Source organism: Rhincodon typus, chromosome 10 (assembly GCF_021869965.1).
Source record: "Rhincodon typus isolate 14 chromosome 10, sRhiTyp1.1, whole genome shotgun sequence".
Classification (NCBI taxonomy): domain Eukaryota; kingdom Metazoa; phylum Chordata; class Chondrichthyes; order Orectolobiformes; family Rhincodontidae; genus Rhincodon; species Rhincodon typus.
Window position 1 is genome coordinate 54480819 of NC_063341.1, and position 23205 is coordinate 54504023.

The 23205-nt window shown below is 42.4% G+C and overlaps 1 protein-coding gene across 2 annotated transcripts in view; it reads left to right on the forward strand.

The window, feature by feature from the left end:
• Positions 1-23205, forward strand: part of usp24 (ubiquitin specific peptidase 24) — a 229715-nt gene that overhangs the window by 143592 nt on the left and 62918 nt on the right. For both annotated transcript variants that reach the window (XM_048602450.1, XM_048602451.1), the window contains exons 32-39: positions 246-341; positions 6011-6242; positions 8362-8524; positions 9264-9419; positions 10859-10929; positions 13151-13311; positions 13683-13744; positions 16863-17054. In XM_048602450.1, the coding sequence (XP_048458407.1) occupies positions 246-341; positions 6011-6242; positions 8362-8524; positions 9264-9419; positions 10859-10929; positions 13151-13311; positions 13683-13744; positions 16863-17054 (1133 nt within the window). The remainder of the gene's footprint in view (positions 1-245; positions 342-6010; positions 6243-8361; positions 8525-9263; positions 9420-10858; positions 10930-13150; positions 13312-13682; positions 13745-16862; positions 17055-23205) is intronic.

The window sequence follows — 23205 nt, forward strand, 5'->3', positions numbered from 1 at the left end:
AACGCAAGAGATGTGGTTGAGGGCATTTTCGATCACCGGAAGGGGCATGTTACAGTTGTTGAAGTGGGAGGACATCTGGGATGTTCAGGGTTAGAATCACTCCATAGTGGAAAACACGTTCGAAGTACTGCTGCTCAATATGGCTGTGAAATCCTTGGTGTGTATGTTGGTGCTTATTAGCCAAAGGAAATACAGCTGACATGTTCCTTAGAAAGCTATACACCTTTTCACTTTTTATATTCCAGTTTGGTGGTGAATGTTATGCAGAGAGATTCCATTCCATCTGAGGTGGACTATGAGACAAGGCAAGGAGTTTATTCAATCTGCCTACAGCTTGCAAGGTGAGACCCCACATGTTGTATCATTCAGCAATAAACAATCATCTCCATAGTCAAGTAGGCTTGCCCAATGATTTTTGAGAAGGTGAGTAGCAACATTAGCCAAGAATAAGATCATGCTCAGATATGGAACTTAACACAGACAAATAAGATCACTGTACTCTACTCAGGCTCATCCATAAAGTATGGCTGTTTGAATGACATACCACAGTCTGGAGCCCAGAAGCTTAGTCCAGTGAAGAGGCAAAACCTTTGAAAGGGGAAAGGCAGAAAATTGTTTAATTATTTAGATGTCATGTTGCGTTTGTACAGGACATTGGTGAGGCCCCTGTTAGAATACTGCATACAATTCTGGTCGCCTTCTATAGGAAGGATGTTGTTAAACTTGAGAGATCACAGAGAAGATTTACAAGAATGTTGCTGGGATTGAAGGATTTGAGCAATAAGAGAGGCTGAATAGGCTGGGGCTTTTTTCCCCGTAGCGACAGAGACTAAGAGGTGACCTTATAGAGGTTTGTAAAATCATGATGGGCATTGTTGTAGTGAATAGCCAAGGTCGTCTTCCTAGGGTGGTGGGGGGAGTCCAAAACACGAGGGCATAGCTTTAAGATGAGAGGGGAAAGATTTATAAAGATCCTGAGGAGTAACTTTTTCACGCAGAAAATGGTGGGTGTATGGAATGAGCTACCAGAGGAAGTGATGGAGAGGGGCCCAATTACAACATTTAAAAGGCATCTGGATAGGTATATGAATAGGAAGGGTTTAGAGGGATGTGGGCCAAATGCTGGCAAATGGGACTAGGTCAGATTGGGATGTCTGGTCGGCACAGATGAGTTGAACCAAAGGGTCAGTTTCTGTGTTGTATGACTACTTAGTTGCTGTGTTGGAGATAAAGCTGTTCTGGTCATTTAAATCAACAGTGTTTTGACACCAATGCTTAAAAGTACAGTTGAGAACTTATCCATAAATTCCAATATTTTCATAATTCATTACCTTTAATTAAGTCATTTTATTGTAGCATTTAATTTTGTGGCCGAAAATATCTACTTTGAAGTGTTAAGTGTGTGATGAAAATCATTGACTTGATCACGAGTCAAATTTTTTTATTGTCAGGCAATTTGACAAGTGTAGTGATCCTTATTACTGGACTAATCCAGCGAAAGTGAGTTCAAATTCTACGGCAGTTTGATCATTTGAATTTAAAATTCTTTTACTAACAGGTCTTGATAAAAGTCAGTGCCAGTAAGAGTGACCATGAAACAGTTATAAGGTTTGTTTAGTCATGTTCTTTAGGGAACAAAACTTTCTTCCACTTGAAAATAGTTTAGCCATAACTGTTCACTGATCTGTCCAAGCAAATTTCCCATTTGTATAAAGGCAGTCACCTTTGCTGGGCATCTAGAAATGGGCAAGAATAGCTCTGTTTTGCAGAGATGCCCATGTCCTGAGAGTGGAATTTATTTTCATTTGACTCAGAATCTGGTAAATGTACAAGGAAGATAAGCGTACAACTCAGCCTTTGAAATGGTTGAAGTTATTCTGGAAGTGATTGATTTTCATTCTCCAAAAAGAGTTGTACCATGTAGCTTGGCTTTTTTGTTGATGTTGATGTTTATATTATCCTCAATTAATTCTCCACATTTTCAAATGACCAGGTGGATTCTTGTCCCGCTTTCTTTGTTACTGAAGATAGCTGTTATCCTGTTCAGCAGTTTGTCATGTAAATACAACTAGTTGTTCAAGATTTATAATTGTGCAATCTGCTGACCTAGAAATTTAATATCTCAGTTTGCTCTAACAGGGTTGTGGATTATTAACTGCAGTTTCCTAATTGGGTGGTTGGAATCTGGAACTCGTGCCCCTCAACGGCTTGGATGTAGGTTTATATAACATTAACATTGTTATAGATGTTTTTAGAACCTCAAGGGCTCAGAAAAGCTGGATAAATGGCATAGATCAGCAGTGAATTAATAGAATACAGAACAAGTCAAGGGATTAAATGGGATAACAAGGTGTAGAGCTGGATGAACGGAGCAGGAAAGCTGATGTTTCGGATCTGGACCCTTCAGAAATGGGGGAGGGGAAGGGTATTCTGAAATAAATAGAGAGCGGGGGGAGGCGGATGGAAGATGGATAAAGGAGCAGATAGGTGGAGAGGAGACAGGCAGGTCAAAGAGGTGGGGATGGAGCCAGTAAAGGTGAGTGGTGGGGAGTTAGGGTGGGGATAGGTCAGTCCAGGGAGGACGGACTGGTCAAGGAGGCGGGATGAGACTGGTAGGTAGGAGGTGGGGATGGGGCTTGAGGTGGGATGAGTGGATAGGTGGGAGGAAGGATGGACAGGTTAGGAAGGCGGGGACGAGCTGGGCTGGTGTTGGGATGCAGTTGGGGGAGGGGAGATTTTGAAGCTTGTGAAGTCCACATTGATATCATTGGGCTGCAGAGTTCCCAAGCGAAATATGAGGTGCTGTTCCTGCAACCTTCGGGTGGCATCATTGTGGCACTGGAGGAGGCCCAGGATGGACATGTCGTCCAAGGAGTGGGAGGGGGAATTGAAGTGGTTCGCGACTGGGAGGTGCAGTCGTTTGTCGCGAGCCGAGCGTAGGTGTTCCACAAAGCGGTCTCCAAGCCTCCGCTTGGTTTCCCCGATGTAGAGGAGGCCACGTCGGGAGCAGTGGATACAGTATACCACATTAGCAGATGTGCAGGTGAACATCTGCTTGATGTGGAAGGTCTTCTTGGGGCCTGGGATGGGGCTGAGAGGGGGGAGCGTAAGGGCAGGTCTGGCACTTCCTGCGGTTGCAGGGACAAGTGGTGGGGCTGGTGGGGAGTGTGGAGCGGACAAGGGAGTCACGGAGAGAGTGGTCCCTCCGGAAGGCAGATAATGGTGGGGAGGGAAAAATGTCTTTGGTAGTGGGGTCAGATTGCAGATGGTGGAAGTGGTGAAGGATGGTGCGTTGGATCCAGAGGTTTGTGGGGTGGTATGTGAGGACGAAGGGGGATTCTGTTTTGGTGGTTGTTGAGGGGAGGGGGTGTGAGGGATGAGTTGCAGGAAATATGAGAGACACGGTCGAGGCCGTTCTCGACCACTTTGGACGGGAACAAAGAACAAAGAAAATTACAGCACAGGAACAGGCCCTTCGCCCCTCCAAGCCTGCGCCGATCCAGATCCTCTATCTAAACCTGTCACCTATTTTCCGAGGATCTGTATCCCTCTGCTCCCTGTCCATTCATGTATCTGTCTAGATACATCTTAAATGACGCTATCGTGCCCGCCTCTACCACCTCTGCTGGCAATGCGTTCCAGGCACCCACCACCCTCTGTGTAAAGAACTTTCCACGCATATCTCCCTTAAACTTTTCCCCTCTCACCTTCAAATCGTGACCCCTAGTCATTGAGTCCCCCACTCTGGGAAAAAGTTTCTTGCTATCCACCCTGTCTCGACCTCTCATGATTTTGTAGACCTCAATCAGGTCACCCCTCAACCTCCGTCTTTCTAATGTAAATAATCCTAATCTACTCAACCTCTCTTCATAGCTAGCGCCCTTCATACCAGGCAACATCCTGGTAAACCACCTCTGCACCTTCTCCAAAGCATCCACATCCTTTTGGTAATGTGGCGACCAGAACTGTACGCAGTATTCCAAATGTGGTCGAACCAAAGTCCTATACAACTGTAACAAGACCTGCCAACTCTTGTACTCAATATCCCATCCGATGAATGAAAGCATGCCGTATGCCTTCTTGACCGCTCTATCGACCCGCGTTGCCGCCTTCAGGGTGCAATGGACGTGAACACCCAGATCTCTCTGTGCATCAGTTTTCCCCAGGGCTTTTCCATTTACCATGTAGTTTGCTTTTGAATTGGATCTTCCAAAATGCATCACCTCGCATTTGCGAGGAAGTTGCGGTCCTTGAAAAACGAGGACATCTGGTATGTCCGGGAGTGGAATGCCTCATCTCAGGAGCAGATGCGGCGGAGGTGAAGGAATTGGGAACAGAGGATGGCATTTTTGCAGGAAGGTGGGTGGGAGGAGGCGTATTCTAGGTAGCTGTGGGAGTCATTAGGCTTGAAATGGATATTGGTTTCTAGGTGGTTGCCAGAGATGGAAACAGAGAGGTCCAGGAAGGAGAAAGAGGTATCGGAGATGGTCCATGTGAACTTAAGGTTGGAGTGGAAGGTGTTAGTGAAGCAATTCCACCACCTGCAATCTGATCCCACTACCAAAGAAATTTTTCCCTCCCCACCCTTATCTGCCTTCTGGAGGGGCCACTCTCTCCATGACTCCCTTGTCCGCTCCACACTCCCCACTAGCCCCACCAGCCTCACCACCCCTGGCACTTTTCCCTGCAACCGCAGGAAGTGCTACACCTGCCCCTACGCCTCCCCCCTCAGCCCCATCCCAGGCCCCAAGAAGACCTTCCACATCAAGCAGATGTTCACCCGCACATCTGCTAATGTGGTATACTGTATCCGCTGTTCCCGATGTGGCCTCCTGTACATCGGGGAAACCAAGCGGAGGCTTGGAGACCATTTTGTGGAACACCTACGCTCAGTTCGCGACAAACGACTGCACCTCCCAGTCTCGAACCATTTCAACTGCCTCTCCCACTCCTTGGATGACATGTCCATCCTGGGCCTCCTCCAGTGCCACAACGATGCCACCCGATGGTTGCTGGAACAGCATCTCATATTTCGCTTGGGAACCCTGCAGACCAATGATACCAATGTGGACTTCACAAGCTTCAAAATCTCCCCTCCCCCAACTGCATCCCAATACCAGCCCAGCTCGTCCCCGCCTCCCTAACCTGTCCGTCCTTCCTCCCACCTAACCACTCCTCCCACCTCAAGCCCCACCCCCACCTCCTACCTACCAACCTCATCCCGCCTCCTTGACCTGTCCGTCCTCCCTGGACTGACCTATCCCCACCCTAACTCCCCACTACACTCGCCTTTACTGGCTCTGTCTCCTCTCCACCTATCTGCTCCTTTATCCATCTTCCATCCGCCTCCCCCTCTATCTATTTCAGAATCCCCTTCCCCTCCCCCATTTCTGAAGAAGGGTCCAGACCCGAAACGTCAGCTTTCCTGCTGCTCTGATGCTGCTTGGCCTGCTGTGTTCATCCAGCTCTTCACCTTGTTATCTCAGATTCTCCCAGCATCGGCAGTTCCTACTATCTCTGAAGGGATTAAATGGGCTGCCTCTGTTCCGATATTGCAAGGTTTAATATTTCAGCAACATTATCAAGATGTAAATTTCTGTTTGGGGTGATTTGGTCTCCAAAAAGGAGGGATAAAATTCAGTTGGTATAAGAGCATGACTGTTTTACAAGTTCAGAAAGGAGCAGTCGCTCAAATGCTGCAGGTTTCAGCAAGCTTGAGTAAGGAGGTATTGGGAGACCTAAGTTTAAAATATTGAGGAATAGGAGAATGTGACACAAAAAAGGACTAAATTTACTGCAAAAATGAAACTTTAATAATGGAACAAAGGTCAGATTTAGACATATTCACGCTCAAAATCCAATCATGTTGTTAAATAATTATCTCCTCAAAATAATTTGTTAAACTTGATTTCTTGCTTTTTAGTGGAACTGATAAAGAGAAACGTTTTGAAGTTATTAAAAATCTTGGGACTCTGTATACTATTGTTGTGCCATGTGTTTTCTGCCCTAGGTTTCTGTTAGTAGGCCAAACTATGCCTTCTACTTTAGATGACGATTTCCTGAAGGATGGAATGGAAGCATTGTCCTCTCGCCCATTTCGCAATGTCAGTCGACAGAGTAGTCGACAATTATCTATGTGTGGCAGTCAAGAAAAGTCAACAATGAGGCAGATGAGTGTGACATCAGATCGGTCATCTATCAGAATTGAGGAGATTATACCTGCTGCCAGAGTGGCAATACAAGTGAGTAAAACTATAACTGCTGACAAGGATGGTGCTGTTATTGTTTGGCATACCATCTTCTACCTTACAGAGATACACCAACCCTGAAATTTCTTCCTACCTCCCTGTGGATGACGATACCAACAATGAGCACCAACAGCATTGTTTCCAGGATTCTGGCTCTTCTTTTTTTGCCATGTGCTGGTTCATCTAGTTTTCTTGCCTTTTTTTTAACTTTCAGATTGAGCTACTCAATTTTTTTTTTTTCATTTATGTTCCAAGTAAATGATTCTTTCTTTGCGACAGAAATTTCCATTCCTTTCATCTTTGACATAAAGTCAGAGAGTCATGCAACATGGAAACAGACCATTCGGTCCAACCAGCCCGCGCAGACCATGTTCCCAAACTAAACTGTCCCACCTACCTGCGCTTGGCCCATGTACCTTCAAACCTTTCCTATTCATGTACGTATCCAAATGTCATTTAAACATTGTAACTGTACCTGTATTCACCACTTCCTCTGGCAGCTTGTCGCACACACTAAAATTGCCTCCCCGTCTTTTTAAATTCTTTTCCTCTCAGCTTAAAAATATATCCCCTAGTTTTGAACTCACCCACCTTAGGGAAAAGACCTTTGCTATTCACCTTATCTATGCCCCTCATGATTTTATAAACTTCTATAAGGTTGCCCCTCAACCTCCTTACCTCCAGTGGAAAAAGTCCCAGCCTATCCAGCCTGTTTTATAACTCAATCCCTGTATAACTCACATCCTGGTAAATCTTTTCTGAACTCTCCAGTTTAATAATATCCTTCCTATAACAAGGCAGCCAGAACTGCGCACACTACTCCAGAAGAGGCCTCACCAACATCCGGTACAACCTGAATATGACATTCCAAGTCTAATACTCAATGGTCTGTGCAATGAAGGCAAGAATTATGTACCTGAACCCCTAAGTCTCTCTGTTCTACAAACCAGGGCCCTACCATTAATTGTATAAGTCCTACTCTTGTTTGTTTTACCAAAATGCAAAACCCCACATTTATCCAAATTAAACTTCATCTGCCACTCCTCAGCCCATTGACCCAATTGATCAAGATCTCTTTGAATCTTGTCTAATGTTACACGCTGTTCTGAGTTTGATTGCTTCAGATTCTGAGTTGATTGATCAGACCTGCTATTTCTAGGAGCTTCTGTACCATTTTGCTCCTGTTTTCTGCGACCTCTGTAACATAGGTATTTGTGCATTAACGTTCAGGTATTTTGCAAGTGCAGCTTGTTTTAATGGTAAGGTGGCAGTCTTGTCACATGCTACTCTTTTTTGTAAAAGTTTGTTTACTATCTGCAATCTGAGAAACTGCTATTCCAGACATAAATATTAAAATAATGCCATTGAGTTGCACGACTTCATTTTGCAAGAATGTTGAGTGCAACACCACCAAGGCCAGACTTGGAATTTTGTGATGGTGGGGCCAGTTTGTACAAATATTCTTAATGGTGAAGCCATAAAAAGGAACAATGGAAATTATCAGTGTAAAAATATTATTGAAAGTTTTTCCCTTGGCATTTGACATGAGATTATACTTGCCCTTCCAAAGCCCCTCAGTTATAAAGTTGGATGAAGGTTTTTGGCTTTCTTCAAATACCCCTATATGTTAATAAACAGATACCCCTAAGGAAAGAGATGAAAATGATTATGACAATCCTATCATGGTAGAAGAAAAGGGACAAATTAATCTTGAGATTTATCAGCTTCTTTTGAAGAATCTAATGTTAGTTGTTTGAATAAGTTGTTACAGGAACCATTGTCAGAAGTCACACAACACCAGATCATAGTCCAACAGGTTTTATTAAAATCGCAAGCTTTTGGAGCGCTGCTTCTTCATCGGGTGATGAAGAGCAGCGCTCCAAAAGCTTGTGATTTTAGATAAACCTGGTATAGTGTGACTTCTGACTTTGTCTACCCCATTCCAGCACCATCATCCCCACATCACTGGAATCATTGGGTAGCAGCTCCACTTGTGTTACAACCTGAGTTCACACATTCACCTTCTGAGGTGTAGTATGCCAGCTATTTGTCCATCAAGTGTTAGAGTTGTGTGTTTTTATTTAATGTGAACATGTGTAACTTTATGTTGCAGACAATGGATGTGAATGATTTCACCTCAACAGTGGCCTGTTTCATGAGGCTGACATGGGCAGCAGCTGCTGGACGTCTTGACCTGGTGGGGAGCTGTCAGCCAATTAGAGAGAGTACCAATTCTCTGTTTTCTGTTGGTATCCGAAATAGGCTCAGCAGTTCAGGTGAGGAATTCCAGTGTGCCCTGGAAACGTTTCCTTGCATAGGTAATCTTTATTTGTCTGCTTTGATTTGAAGATTGGAGTGTAACTATCGACAAGTTCTTTTCAAATGAGATACCACGGCAAGTAGCATAAATTATCTATTTACCTTCAGATATGTCTCCCAACCTGTCAAAAACATCAAATAGATGATGTTTCACAGTTCTCAGAACCTCTTTCAACCATTTGGCGTATTCTTCCATGGCCTTCATGTGAAATATCATTGCTGGACATGAGGATCAGGAATTAATTTAAGTTGCTGTTTACTCGTGTTGTTCTGGTCATCTAGGGTTATCCCCCAGATTTGCTTCTTTTCACTCTGGGACCTGTACTCTCACTACCTGTCACTTTTTCTCACAACATAGAAAATCATTTATTGAATTACTGTGTTTGAATGCGTCCTGTCCAACTCTTTGGCCTGTTATGATGAAACTTGGCTCTATAATTGTGCATTTGAAACAACTGGTGTGAGACAGTAAATCTGATATTTAGCATTACTGGTTTTATTTAATTGTTTTCATGAATTTTCATAGACTGCTTCTCTGTTATCTAATAAATTTCATAGAAATTGTTACCATAGCATGATGGGTATGTGAAGCAGCTTTTTTTGGCGAAGTATCAAATATACTGTCAAATTTTTCTAATGCAAGATGGGGGGAAATTTCATGCAAGCCAAATGACATACATGTTTTAACTTTTACAGGCAGCACTTGCAGTTCAGGAAGTGAAGGTGAATCAACTACACTACATGCAGGCATATGTGTGAAGCAACACTCAGTCTCCACCAAAGATACACTCATTGCTCGAGAGGCCTTATCGCTCCTAGTGACATGTTTACAGCTCCGGTGCCAGCAACTTGGTAATGTCTTTCACAGGACGGATTATCTATTTGAAGCAAAATAACACTAAACTCTTGCACGGGAGATGCAGAAGGGGTATTTCCCCAGAAAAGATTGGTTGGGTGTCTAGAAGCAAGGGATGCAGTCTCAGATAATGAGATAGAATGTTAAGGACTGAGATGAGGAGGAATTTCTTCCTGCATGGGGTGGCGATTCTCTGGAGTCCTCTATCTTAGAGGAATTGGGCAGCTCGGTCATTGAGTATGTTCAAGAGAGCAATCAGTAGATTTATAGATTTTAAAGATATCAAGGATATGGAAATAGTGTGGGAAAATGCCATTAAGAGAGAAGAGCTGCTATGATCTAGTTGATTGACAAAGTAGATTCACAGAGCTGGTTGACCTATTCCTGCTCCTATTTCCTATTTTTCTGTTATATTTGAGAGATGGATCCACTTTAAAGCGACATTTGTCTTTCATAATACACGTACGTGGCAACACACCAGTTTGTCTTATTTTATAAGTAAATCGCATAGAATGCAAAAAATCGAATGCATTTATAAAAATATTTCCTCTGTGAAAGCTTATCACCATGTTCAAAATAAAATGTAACCAGAGAGCTACTTGTAGATTTCCGTTTGCAGGAAGGTTCAAGAAGGTATCCTTTGGTGATACATTTCTGCCTCGTTAATTTTTATACTTGTTTTATTTTAAAACTTAGTGAATAGAGTAGAAAAACTCCTTTGTTAAATCACCATTTCAACTTCACTCTTTGCTTTAGGATTGATTTCACCAAATTCCCTTAAATACAACTTATGTGTAACTGTGCTTAAAAATTGGGGTCTTGTTCTAAGAAGCACTTGTGTTCTGTTAAGTGAAGCAGCTGAGATGAAGAAGAGAATTGCTGCTGGTAGACAAGGCCAAAGAAAAAGAGAAGCAGAATAAATATAATATATTTTGATACCAAATGGCTTTTGGAAAAAGGAATTACACATAAAGTTGAGGAAATTCAATTTTAAAGTAACCATCATGTCACTGTCTTCACATTTAATGATGTAATGGGAAATATAGACGACAGATTAAAGGAACTGCATGACCTAAGCTGTAATTAAAACGTAAAATAAGTCTAGAAACTTGAGAGGAAAAACCCCCAAAGAATTGCAGATGCTGGAAATCAGAAACAAAATCAAAAATTGCTGGAAAAATTCAGCAGGTCTGGCAGCATCTGTGGAGAGAAAGCACAGTTAATATTTTGGGTCCAGTGACCCTTCTTCAGAACTTGACAGGGTAGTTTAGAACTTAGAGAATAGAGACTTGAAGAAACCAAAAGCATTTTAAAAACCTGAGCTGAGAAATATCTGTGCTAACATCTGTGTTCAAAGAGATTAATATCTGGTGGTTTTCAATGACAACAGTAGACTGGAAGTTCATTTAAACCATGGTTTGCTCTTTTGTCTTAGGTTCTTTTTATGTTCTTCCTTGTGTGAGTGATTTCATCATTGACATACTACTTGGATCCCCAAGTGCTGAGGTAAGGGAAATAGAAAATGCGTACAAAAATCCGATTTGCACCAAGTTTCTCTGGGAGCTCTAGCAAGCTGTACATTATTGGGATAATGTGGAGCAATTAAGAGATCAAAAATCAGATCTGTAATTAAAAGTCCCTTTCCATAGGGGAAGCTGAATTAACGTGCTGTTGAGTGAGTGATTACTATTGTGAATTTGAATGTTTAGCAATAGCGACTCTGGATGAAATAACAAGTCAAGCAAATCCAGAAAAGTGCCCACTTGTCTTCACAAACTCAGCTGTAAATGTGAAGATTCCAACAATTTTGAATCAATATTTTGAATGAATGGATCCTCCTGAAAATTACGTATGACCTTTTTGGAAGTATTGAAAGTAAACATGGATCCTTTAGAATGAAAGTAATAAAAATTATCATGGGAAATAAGAAAATGGCAAAGATGTTTAGCAGATGTTTTATGTCTGTCAAAAGGGCACATAGAACAGATTGGAAGTAGGCAGTTACACTGATATCCATAGTAAGGAAATGCTGCAATCAATTATTAAGTACCTAGTAATGAGGCATTTTGCAAACCATAATGAATAGGCTGTGTCAACGCCATTTTTGAAAAGGAAATTGATAAATCTACTTATTTGTTGACAGTTTAACCAACAGGAAAGAAACCCAGTGAATGTAATTTATTTTAATTATCAGAAGGCATTCAACAGGGTACTGCACAGATTGTTGTCATGCAAGATTCAGGGAGCAAGGGAGTGAGGCTGGTGTAGTGTGATAGTATCACTGGACTAGTAAGCCAGAGTCTGAAGGCTAATTCTGAGGACGTAGGTTCAAATCTCACCCACGTCAGCTGGTGAAATTTAAATTCAGTTTATCAAATCTGTAACTGAAAGGTGATCTCACTAATACTGACTGTGAAGCCATCATCAATTTTCATTTAAAGATAACATCACTCGTGCCCTTTAGAGAAGGAAATCTGCTGTATGCATGACTCTTGATTGCCCTTTGAAATATCCTAGTAAGCCACACAGCTCAAAGAAAGTTAGGGATATGCAGCAAAGGCCTTCCAGCAATGCCCACATCCCATTGAAAGAAGATATTAAAAAGATAATAGCTCATGAGATTTGGAGTATTAACAGTGTGGATTGCAGATTGGTTGATGGACAGAAAAGTGTAGAAATAAATTGGACATTTACAGGATAGCAGGATGCAACACAAATCCATGCTGGGGCCGCAGCTATTTTAGTTTGTGCCAATGGCTTAGATACTTTATTACATTACGTTTTGCTGATAGTACAAAGATAGGTAGGAAAGCAGATGTGATGAGAACACAGAGGTTTTAAAGAGGTATAGGCCAGTTGATGATGGGGAATGATGCCACACAGAATGTTGTCACCCAAGATCGAGGGAGCAAGGTTGGTGTTGGTTTAGTATCACTGAGCAAGTAATCTGGAGACCGTGGCCCAGTTTGACCATTAACATATGTAAAGTTGTTGGTAGGAATAATCAACACTCAGAATATTAATCAGAAATCGAGAAACTAACAAATAATGAGATTAAACGAATTTGGTGACCTGTGCTTAAATTAGAATATTAACATGCAGGTTGAGCAAATGCGTTAGGAAGGCTTGTGTTAGCCTTTATAGGAGCCAGCTTACAATGTAAGGTTAAGGAAGTTTTACTAAAATTACAAAGGGTTTTGGTGAGACCATATATGGAACATTGTATGGTTTTTGCCTCCTTAATGAAGAAAGGATAAAACTGCATTAGTGGGGTTGCATTAGAACAATTTTGGAAATGAAAGCACTGACCTGTGAAGTGAAATTGAGTAAAACAAGCCAATATTTTATATAATTTAGGAGAATGCGAAGTAATGTCATTGAAAGGTTGTGAGATACACTTTGGTGAGTCAGTGACTAGAGGTCATTACTTCAAAGTAGGGGGTCAGCCATTTAGAGCCAAGTTCAGAGGTTCCTTCACTTAGGAATCATGAATGTTGGAAATTCTCTACTCCTAGGCTGGGGATGTTCAGTTGATACATTTGAAACATGGATTGATAGATTTTGGTCACTAGGAAAATGAACTATGGGGATAGGGAGGGAAAGCTGAGTTAATGTAGAAATTGAGCTGTGATATTGTTGAATAGCAGAAGTGGCTTGATAGGCTGTGTGACCCACTGTGGCTCCTACTTCTGTGTACTTGTTTGTCGATTATTTCATATCTTCACAGATAAGAAGAGTTGCCTGGGATCAGTTGTACACACTGAGCCAAACAGATACCTCAACAAACCCAGAAATACAGAAACCTAATCAGTTCCTTCTGCATGTCATATTGACAACACAACTACCATTGTGGTCCCCAACGAGCATCATGCGTGGGGTCAACCAAAGGTAGGTTTTCAGTAGGTTAAAAAAAAAATCTGAAGTCCTAAAATACGGGCCTGATTTGATCAAAAACTGTCTGAAGACCTGTTTCTTTTTATTGTTGTTGAAGAATTGTAGCATTAGGATAAATGTGAGCTGGTGTTTGGAGATGGACCTAATAATTATAATTCTAACCTTGTCAGTTTCTTGAACTCTGCTGCTCAAATATTCCTCTTAGAGAAACTATCTAAATAGATGACAAAGTCACTGAGATACTGACTACTGTTGAATGGTTAAGACCTGCAAAATCCTCGGACCAAAGTATAAATAAGACTTACATTTCTGTTCAAAAAAACCATGTTTCATTTGAAAATAATTGTCCTTGTTTGTTTTTGAAGGCTTTTGTCTCAGTGTACTGAATATTTTGGCTTGAGGTGCCAATTGTTGGATGACTTAACATGTGAGTATGAAGGATTGATTTATAGATTAAATGTAAGTGATCAGCACGTTCTTTCTTCAGTTTGTCCAAGCTGTGCATTTGATAAATTTCCAATATAACCCGAATTTTTGGTAGTTTCTAATCATTGAATTACATTTAAATTTTAGTCCAAATAAATGTCACTCTCTATGACTGCTTTTGCTCATTAGGAACTTGGGAGGTACATTAAGAGTCACAGCACAATCAAAACAAGCAATGTAATTACAAGGCAATTACCTAATCCAGAGTTAAGATGTGAGAGGAATATTGCATTCTATATTGTACTATAGTATCATAACTACAATAAAAGCAAATGCTGGAAAACGGAAATAAAACAAAGTGCTGGAGAAGCTCTGCAGATCTAGCAGCATGTTGGGAGGGAGGAACTGTTAATGTTTTGACTCTGATAAGATACTTCTTCATTAGTCGTGATGTTAATTCTGATCTGCTCCCCACAGATGCTACCAGACTGCTGAGTTTCTCTGTTTTCTGTTTTTATTTGTAGTATTTTGGTGGCATTTAACCTAACCAACTTTAAGGCAATATTAAATGTACTTCATAGAATCCCTACAGTATGGAAACAGGCCATTCAGCCCAACAAGTCCACACCACCCCTCTGAAGAGCATCCCACCCAGACCCTTCTCCCTACCCTTTCCCTGTAACCCTACAGTTCCCATAGCTAACCCATCTCACGTACACACCCCTGGGCACTACGGGCGATATAGCATGGCCAATTCACCTAAACCGCGCATCTTTGGACTGTGGGAGGAAACCAGAGCACCCGGAGGAAACCCACACAGACATGGGGAGAACCTGCAAACTCCACACAGACGGTCGCCTGAGTGTGGAATCGAACCCGGGTCCCTGGCACTGTGAGGCAGCAGTGGTAACCATTCAGCCACCATGCTGCCCTGTGTAATATCATTGAAATTTAATTTCCGAATTTTTGCTGCAAACATTTCATCATTTGCTACATTCATACCATGCTGGTACCTTTCGGAATCAATCTACCATTAATTTCCGCTACACTGAGCTGTCTGTAATGCTCTGTGTCATCTTAGTCAGATAATCCTACATTTCTCAAAAACGATGAATTTGTTTTGCCTCAACAGCACCCTGTGGTCAATCATTGCGTTCTAAGAGTTCTTTACACAGGAGAATTTATCCTAGCCCCTCTTCTTGCTCTTGTTGCTATTTTAAGTTGATGACCCTTGTCTTTGACTCCCCACCTGGAGAAATAGCCTTCTCTGTTCCCTACCAATTGCCTTCACAATTTTAAATCCTCAATGGGATATCTCAGTATTTTCTTTTCCAGTGGAAGTAATAGTATCTCAGATCTCTTTTCATAACCGTAGCTGCTTGCCTGATAGTCTGGGATCTGCATTATATACTCTGCGTGGTTTTAATACCTAGTCTGTAATGGAATGCCAGAATTTCACAATTATTGTGCTTTAATTGTGACCGATGATTACTTTGTACAAATTTGTCATTTGACCTCTTTCTGGCCTGTCAGCCAAATTTCTACCCATTTTACTAGAAATCCTCATTCGACATGACCAGATATATTTCCTGTGAGACATCTTAATGGCCCTTTATTTTTCATTTAGGCTACAGTTTGCTTGTATACTTTAACTGTGGAGTTTTAGTCTTTACACTTAGTTTTGTTATATAGGAATATATCTGATTTGTATTGAAACTTTTCTTTATCTGAAAATTAGTAATTAGTAAATAATTAAGAAAGCAAATCTAATTGTGACTTTTATTGCTAAGGAGTTGGAGTTTGAAAACAGGGAAGTTTTGTTACAATTATACGAAGTGTTATTGATACTGCACTGGAGCACTGTGTTTAGCTTTGGTCCCCGAATTTAATAAGGGATATGTTGACATTGGAGGCAGTTTAAAAGAGATGCAATAACCTTATTCCTGGAATGAAGGGGTTGACTTAATAAGAGCGGCTAAACAGGTTGGCTGTTTGTTCATTAGAGTTTAGAAGAATGAGAGGTGATCTTATTGAATCATCAGATTCTAAGGAAATGTTTCCACTAATGGGGTGATTGTGACCGAGGGGCATTCATTTAAAACTGAGATGCAGAGTAATTACTTCTGTGAGGGCAGTGAATGTCTGGAATTATCTATCCCAGAAGGTATGGAGACTGGATCGCTGAGAATATTTGAAAAGGAAGTAGATTTTTTTGAAATATTGAGGATTTGAGGGCTTGCTATGAAAGAGACGTTAAGGCCTGGGACAGATCAGTCATGATCTTGTTCAACGACAGGACTGGCTTGAGAGGTTTACTGGCTTACTCCTATCTCTTATGTTATAATGATTTCCCACTCCTGATCTGTTGTTCTATTCACTAACTATTTTTCCCAGTAAATTTTGTCCATCTCTCCTTATGTCAGCAAATTTTATACTTGTTTCCCAAGTTAAAAATCGTTATCATTAACACTTTTTATTATCCTTGTTACTTTACACATTTAACTTTAATGTGTTTTGCTTGTTAAGTGATAGTTTGTCAATTCATATCAGTTTCAGCCAGAATTAAATTATGCTTCTTCATTTGAGATAAGGTAAAACCATAAGCAAAAGTGATCATTAAATTGTTAGAAAGGTATAGCTTTGCATTGGCTATTGCTATCTGATCCAGACCTGCCTACACAAGATGTAATGCTGAGTAATGGAATGGATGCACTGTCTCTACAACAGCATTTGACCTAGTTTAGTCAGGGATAACACAAGTTTTGACCCAAGTACTGCTTTGCCTTCTATCCAGTGTATTTTAACTCTACTTATTGTCAATTTTCTGTTTCTTTCACAAGATTTTTTTTTGACTTCTTGAGGTTGCCAGTTTACATTGGAATTGAGAACAGCTTGTGACTTGAATTTGCACCACTTTGGAATGGGTTTAAAATTCCTAGAAAAAACTTAGGAGTGTTGTATGGATTGGAGAGGGAGGATATTTATTGTACATCTGTCTGTGTTAAGTTTAAAGCACATATCATGGAAACAATAGTGCTATGCAGTCTCAAATTAACAGCAGATATGTCTGATTTTCAGCAGTCATTAATATTGAAATTAACCACCTACTTCCTTTTTAGCTTCGGAGATGGAACAGCTTCAAATTAGCCCTGCAGCCATGTTAGAAGATGAGGTTAACTGGCTTGACAACTTTGAACCCACATGGACTGCTGAATCAGAGACTAGTGAGTCAGATAACGTTCTGCTCGCAGGACATCTGCGGCTTATCAAAACGCTACTGTCACTCAGCGGTCCAGAGAAGGAATTACTTGGTAATTTAACTTTATTCGTACAATTATTAAAAATGTGTGTCAGAACATTGAATCCATCTTCATATAATTCTAAGGAATCAAACTAGCAAGATTGTGATTTCTGTCGTATGTTTTAGAGAAGTCAGCCCCAAAGTATAGTTAATAATGCTTCTATGTTTTGTTCCCGTTGCCCCATGCATTAATATCATCTTATGTAAGAAGAATTTGTAAGGAAACCTAAAATAACTAATCAAATTATTGTTCATGTAACACTTGACACATTTTGTTCCACAAATAAATACCAGCCATATAAGAGATGAAAAATATGATGATCAGCTGTATAATGGGTTTAGTTTGTTCTTTCTTGAGGGAGAATTGTTGGAAACTACCACCTGTTGTATGTTTATTTTACAATGGCAAAACATTGGTGATGGATATTGCAAATTGAGTGGGAATTGGAAAGAAATTATTGGTTAAAGTGCATGCTAATGTACCAACAGATGATTTGAACTCAGTCAGCTGGGGAGCAGAATGTTACAGTTGTATAAAGATGGTAACCGGATGGTAGACCCATGTCATCCCTGGTGTCTGGTTGCAGAGTGAAATCTGCAGTACTTAAAATCAGGTGGCACGATTTTGAACTGTAGAAGCAACTAAACTAAGAACTGTTTTAAGAAAAGCACCCATTTGGGTAAGAATGCTTAATAAAGGATTGCAAACATTCTCAGTGAATGAATGGAGTTAGTTGAATCTGTGAGGTTACCACTGATAACGCTCTGTTACCTTGCTGTTGGAACCACAGTTTTTAAGAATGCATGGAGGTAAATAGGCAAAAATGAAAAACTATTTGCACTGTCCCTTGAATGAATTAATCTTGCTCAATTACCTCTGAAATTCCTCAATTAGATGAAGCTTCTTTCATGTTTTATGGCATGTTTTTAAATGACAAACAATCTGTACTTCTTTACTAGGTGGTGATACAATCACAAAAATTGTTAGAATATAACTCAAATAAATATATAGTTGTTAACCTGCATTGCTACAATCCTGCCTTCCTGTCATTTTGAGACTTAGCAATATCCAAATAAACAGTACAATTCATTTACAACCCTTGTATCCACAATAAATTCAGGTGATATAGGTAATGTTACAATATAAAGGCATTAGTCTCATGTCTATACTATTTTATACAACTTGGATGGAGTCTTCCCCAAAATGCCTGCCACATCTCTGTGTATAATTCTGTCTCTGGTACCGGAATTACCAATTGCTCTTCTAAACACCTCATAGATGATGTGTGTAGTGGTAATGCTGTGGGCTGAGTCTTTGGTCCTCCTTTTATTATCTGAAGCCCTCAATTGCCTTCTTTAAAAAAAATGTTTGAATCAGGCAACAAGGCCCTCGCTTTGACTGTTGTTGCGTGTGGCTGACTTCTTTTGCCATTGTCCTCCATTCTTTATTGTTGACACCATCACTACTTTACCTTTTGTTCTATTCATTTTGATTTGGAACTGTGCGTTGCAGTCAAGAATTGAACTTTGAACTTAGAAAGTGGCGAAAACAATTTCTGAAGAAGGGTCTAGGCCCAAAACGTCAGCCTTCCTGCTCCTCTGCTGCTTGGCCTGCTGTGTTCATCCAGCTGTACACCTTGTTATCTCAGATTCTCCAGCATCTGCAGTTCCTACTATCTCTAAAACAAAAGACTGATGTTTACTGTTGTGAACTGGCCTGGAAAGATAATGCAAGTTAATTGCTGCCTTAAGAACACTGTAGACAATTCAGCACCAGGGTGCTGTTATACTCAGGGACTGGCAGCTGGTTGGATCAATCAAGGGAGGATAAGTGCTGATAAGAGGATAAGAATGTTGAAAAAGAAGGGAAAAAAATCAGAGTGAACTGAGTTTTGGGCAGGAAGCAGTTTTGCTTTGAAAGCTGCTAGACTGGGTTTGGTTTTGTTTGATTTTGCTCTGTCGAGTTATTCTCCATTTATTGACTTGTTGAAAGTTCCGAGAAGAGAATTCCAGTTGTATGAAATAAGTACAAATTTCCAGAGGTCTTTGGAAGCTGTTTGCATTGACTGAGGACTTGGCAATTAACACAAAATACACAGTCTTGCATGCCTGTAGTAAAACCCATCTTCCAGGGATGTCGTGGAGGCCTGGTATTCATATAGTTATCAAAGTGGCAAATATCAATATACAGTGACCTTCAAAATCACCCATTTGTTCCTGATCTGACAGATATCTGACACCAATATTGTTTATAGCATAAACAGAAATTAACAACTGAATCTTAATACTGTAAATCTGGCAGAGCAAAGTTAAACAACAAGGTAATGTAATTAATCTCTATGATTTACACACAATCGTCTTTGATTATAGCCCCACTCTGTCACACAGACAGACACAGTTAGGGGAGAAATTTTAAAAAAACAAAGTTGTAACTTGCTAATTCACTTACGCAGTTTTGAATAATGATTGCTAAACCTTCATGCAGTCCTTGGATAATAAGCTGTTGACAAGCACGTGGGACTGTAAAGCTTGCTTGAATTCCAAAGACCCTGGTCAATGCAAACAGTTTCCACAAACTGCTGGAGACTTTTACGTACATCTTCCAGACTGATGTTCTTTTCTCAATTTTGAATAATTCAATAACCGGAGGATAACTAGAGAGCAACCAAACTCCGTCCATCAGCTTTCACAGGCATGCTGCTTTCTACCCAAAACCCAGTTTAAACCAATTCACTCTATGGTTTAGAGATAGTGGGAACTGCCGATGCTGGAGAATCTGAGATAACAAGATGTAGAGCTGGATGAACACAGCAGGCCAAGCAGCATCAGAGGAACAAGAAGGCTGACGTTTCAGGTCTGGACCCTTCTTCAGAAATGGGGAAAGGGGATTCTGAAATAAATAGGGAGAGAGGGGGAGGCGGATAGAAGATGGATAAAGGAGCAGATAGGTGGAGAGGAGACAGACAGGTCAAAGAGGCGGGATTGGAGCCAGTAAAGGTGAGTGTAGGTGGGGAGTTAGGGAGGGGATAGGTCAGTCCAGGGAGGACAGGATGAGGCCAGTATAGGAGATGGCGGTGGGGCTTGAGGTGGGAGGAGTGGATAGGTGGGAGGAAGGACCGATTAGGAGGCGGGGTCAAGCTGGGCTGGTTTTGGGAGGCGATCGGGGGAGGGGAGATTTTGAAGCTTGTGAATTCCACATTGATACCATTGGGCTGCAGGGAGTGGAGGGCTGCACGTTCTGTGGGGGAGAGGTTGGAGTGGGTGAGAGAGGTGGAGAAGTTGAGGCGATTAATAGTGAGCCTAACCCTCCCTCTACTGACCCTTTCTCCCGCCTCCAACACACCCCGTCCTCCGGGACACCACCCCAAGGCCTCCTACCCTCCCTCAACCTCTTCATCTCCAACTGTTGTCGCGACATCAGTCGCCTCAACCTTTCCAACCTCTTCCCCCACAGAACGTGCAGCCCTCCGCTCCTTCCGCTCCAATCCCAACTTCACCATAAAACTCGCGGACAAGGGAGGCGCAGTTGTATGGCGCACTGACCTCTACGTCGCCGAGGCCAGGCGCCAACTCTCCGACACCACCTCCTACCGCCCCCTTGATCATGAGCCCACCCCCGACCACCAAAACATCATCTCCCAAACCATCCACAACCTCATCACTTCAGGTGACCTCCTGCCCACAGCCTCCAACCTCATCATTCCCCAACCTCACACCGCCTGTTTCTATCTCCTTCCCAAAATCCACAAACCTAACTGCCCTGGTCGACCCATTGTCTCCGCCTGCTCCTGCCCCACCGAACTCATCTCCACTTATCTCAACTCCATTTTCTCCCCCTTGGTCCAGGAACTGCCCACCTACGTCCGTGACACCACCCACGCCCTCCACCTCCTCCAAAACTTCCGATTCCCTGGTCCCCAACACCTCATCTTTACCATGGACGTCCAGTCCCTATACACTTGCATTCCCCATGCAGATGGCCTAAATGCCCTCCACTTCCTGTCCCGCAGGCCTGACCAGTCCCCCTCCACTGACACCCTTATCCGCTTAGCTGAACTCGTCCTCACTCTTAATTTCTCTTTCAATTCCTCCCACTTCCTACAGACAAAAGGGGGTGGCCATGGGTACCCGCATGGGCCCAAGCTATGCCTGCCTCTTTGTAGGATACGTGGAACAACCCCTCTTCCGAAGCTACACTGGCCCTATCCCCTACCTCTTCCTCCATTGCATCGATGAACGTATCGGTGCCGCCTTGTGCTCCCACGAGGAGCTCGAACAGTTCATCCACTTCACTAACACCTTCCACCCCAACCTTAAGTTCACCTGGACCATCTCCGGTACCTCTCTCTCTGTTTCCATTTCTGGCAACCACCTGGAAACTGATATCCATTTCAAGCCTACCGTCTCCTACAGCTACCTGGAATACACCTCCTATCACCCACCTTCCTGCAAAAATGTCGTCCTCTATTCCCAATTCCTTCGCCTCTGCCACACCTGCTCCCGAGATGAGGCATTCCACTCCCGGACATCCCAGATGTCCTCGTTTTTCAAGGACCGCAATTTCCCCTCCACAGTAATTGAAAACGCCCTTGACTGTGTCTCTTGCATTTCCTGCAACTCATCCCTCACACCCCCTCCCTGCAATAACAACCAAAACAGAATCCCCCTCATCCTCATGTACCACACCACCAACCTCCGGATACAACGCATCATCCTCCGGCACTTCCGCCATCTGCAATCTGACCCCACTACCAAAGACATTTTTCCCTCCCCACTCTTATCTGATTTCCGGAGGAACCCCTCTCTTCCTCCGTGACTCCCTTGTCCGCTCCACATTCCCCACCAGCCCCACCACCCCCGGCACTTTTCCCTGCAACCGCAGGAAGTGCTACACCGCCCCTACACCTCGCCCCTCACCCCCATCCCAGGCCCCAAGAAAACCTTCCCCATCAGATGTTCACCTGCACATCTGCTAATGTGGTATACTGTATCCGCTGTTTCCGATGTGGCCTCCTCTACATCGGGGAAACCAAGTGGAGGCTTGGGGACTGCTTTGTGGAACACCTACGCTCGGTTTGCGATAAACGACTGCACCTCCCAGTCGTGAACCATTTCAAGTGCCCCTCCCACTCCTTGGACGACATGTCCATCTTGGGCCTCCTCCAGTGCCACAACGATGCCACCCGAAGGTTGCAGGAACAGCACCTCATATTTCGCTTGGGAGCCCTGCAGCCCAATGGTATCAATGTGGACTTCACAAGCTTCAAAGTCTTCCCCTCCCCCGACCGCATCCCAAAACTTGCCCAGCTCGTCCCCGCCTCCCTAACCTGTCCTTCCTTCCACCTATCCACTCCTCCCACCTCAAGCCCCACCCCCATCTCCTACCTACTAGCATCATCCCGCCTCCTTGACCTGTCTGTCCTCCCTGGACTGACCTACCCCTCCCTAACTCCCCACCTACATTCACCTTTACTGGCTCCAACCCCATATCTTTGACCTGTCTGTCTCCTCTCCACCTATTTTCTCCTTTATCTTCTATCCACCTCCCCCTCTTTCCCTATTTATTTCAGAATCCCCTTCCCCTCCCCCATTTCTGAAGAAGGGTCTAGACCCAAAATGTCAGCTTTCCTGCTCCTCTGATGCTGCTTGGCCTGCTGTATTCATCCAGCTCTACACCTTGTTATCTCAGTCTATGGTTTCTCTTGTTTTCAACTTTGTTTTGACTGGCCAGCCCTTGAATTGACCCTTTTAACATCCAAGCAGCTGCCAATCCTTGAGAGTAATACATTTGAAGTGCCAAAACATCTGCGACATTCTTGGAATAAAAATCAACCTACAATTGACTCGCCAGACCAGTTCCCATAAACAAATATCGGTTTGTTTGTTCCTTCCTTTTTAAAAAAGTAAGGTGCTGCTCAAAGACCAAAGCTCAATTCTTAACTTCAGTTCACAGTTCCAGATAAACAATGATGCTTCCAACAAGGAGGAGCAAATTACTGGAATCTGCTAAAAACAAAAAATGCTGGTGATCACAGTGGATCAGGCGGCATCCATGGAGAGAAAACAAGCTATTGTTTCGAGTCTAGATGACTCTTCTTCAGAGCTCCCAACAAGTCTGGTTAGCAAAAATTGAACGATTTTTGAGGGTCATTGAATGTTTT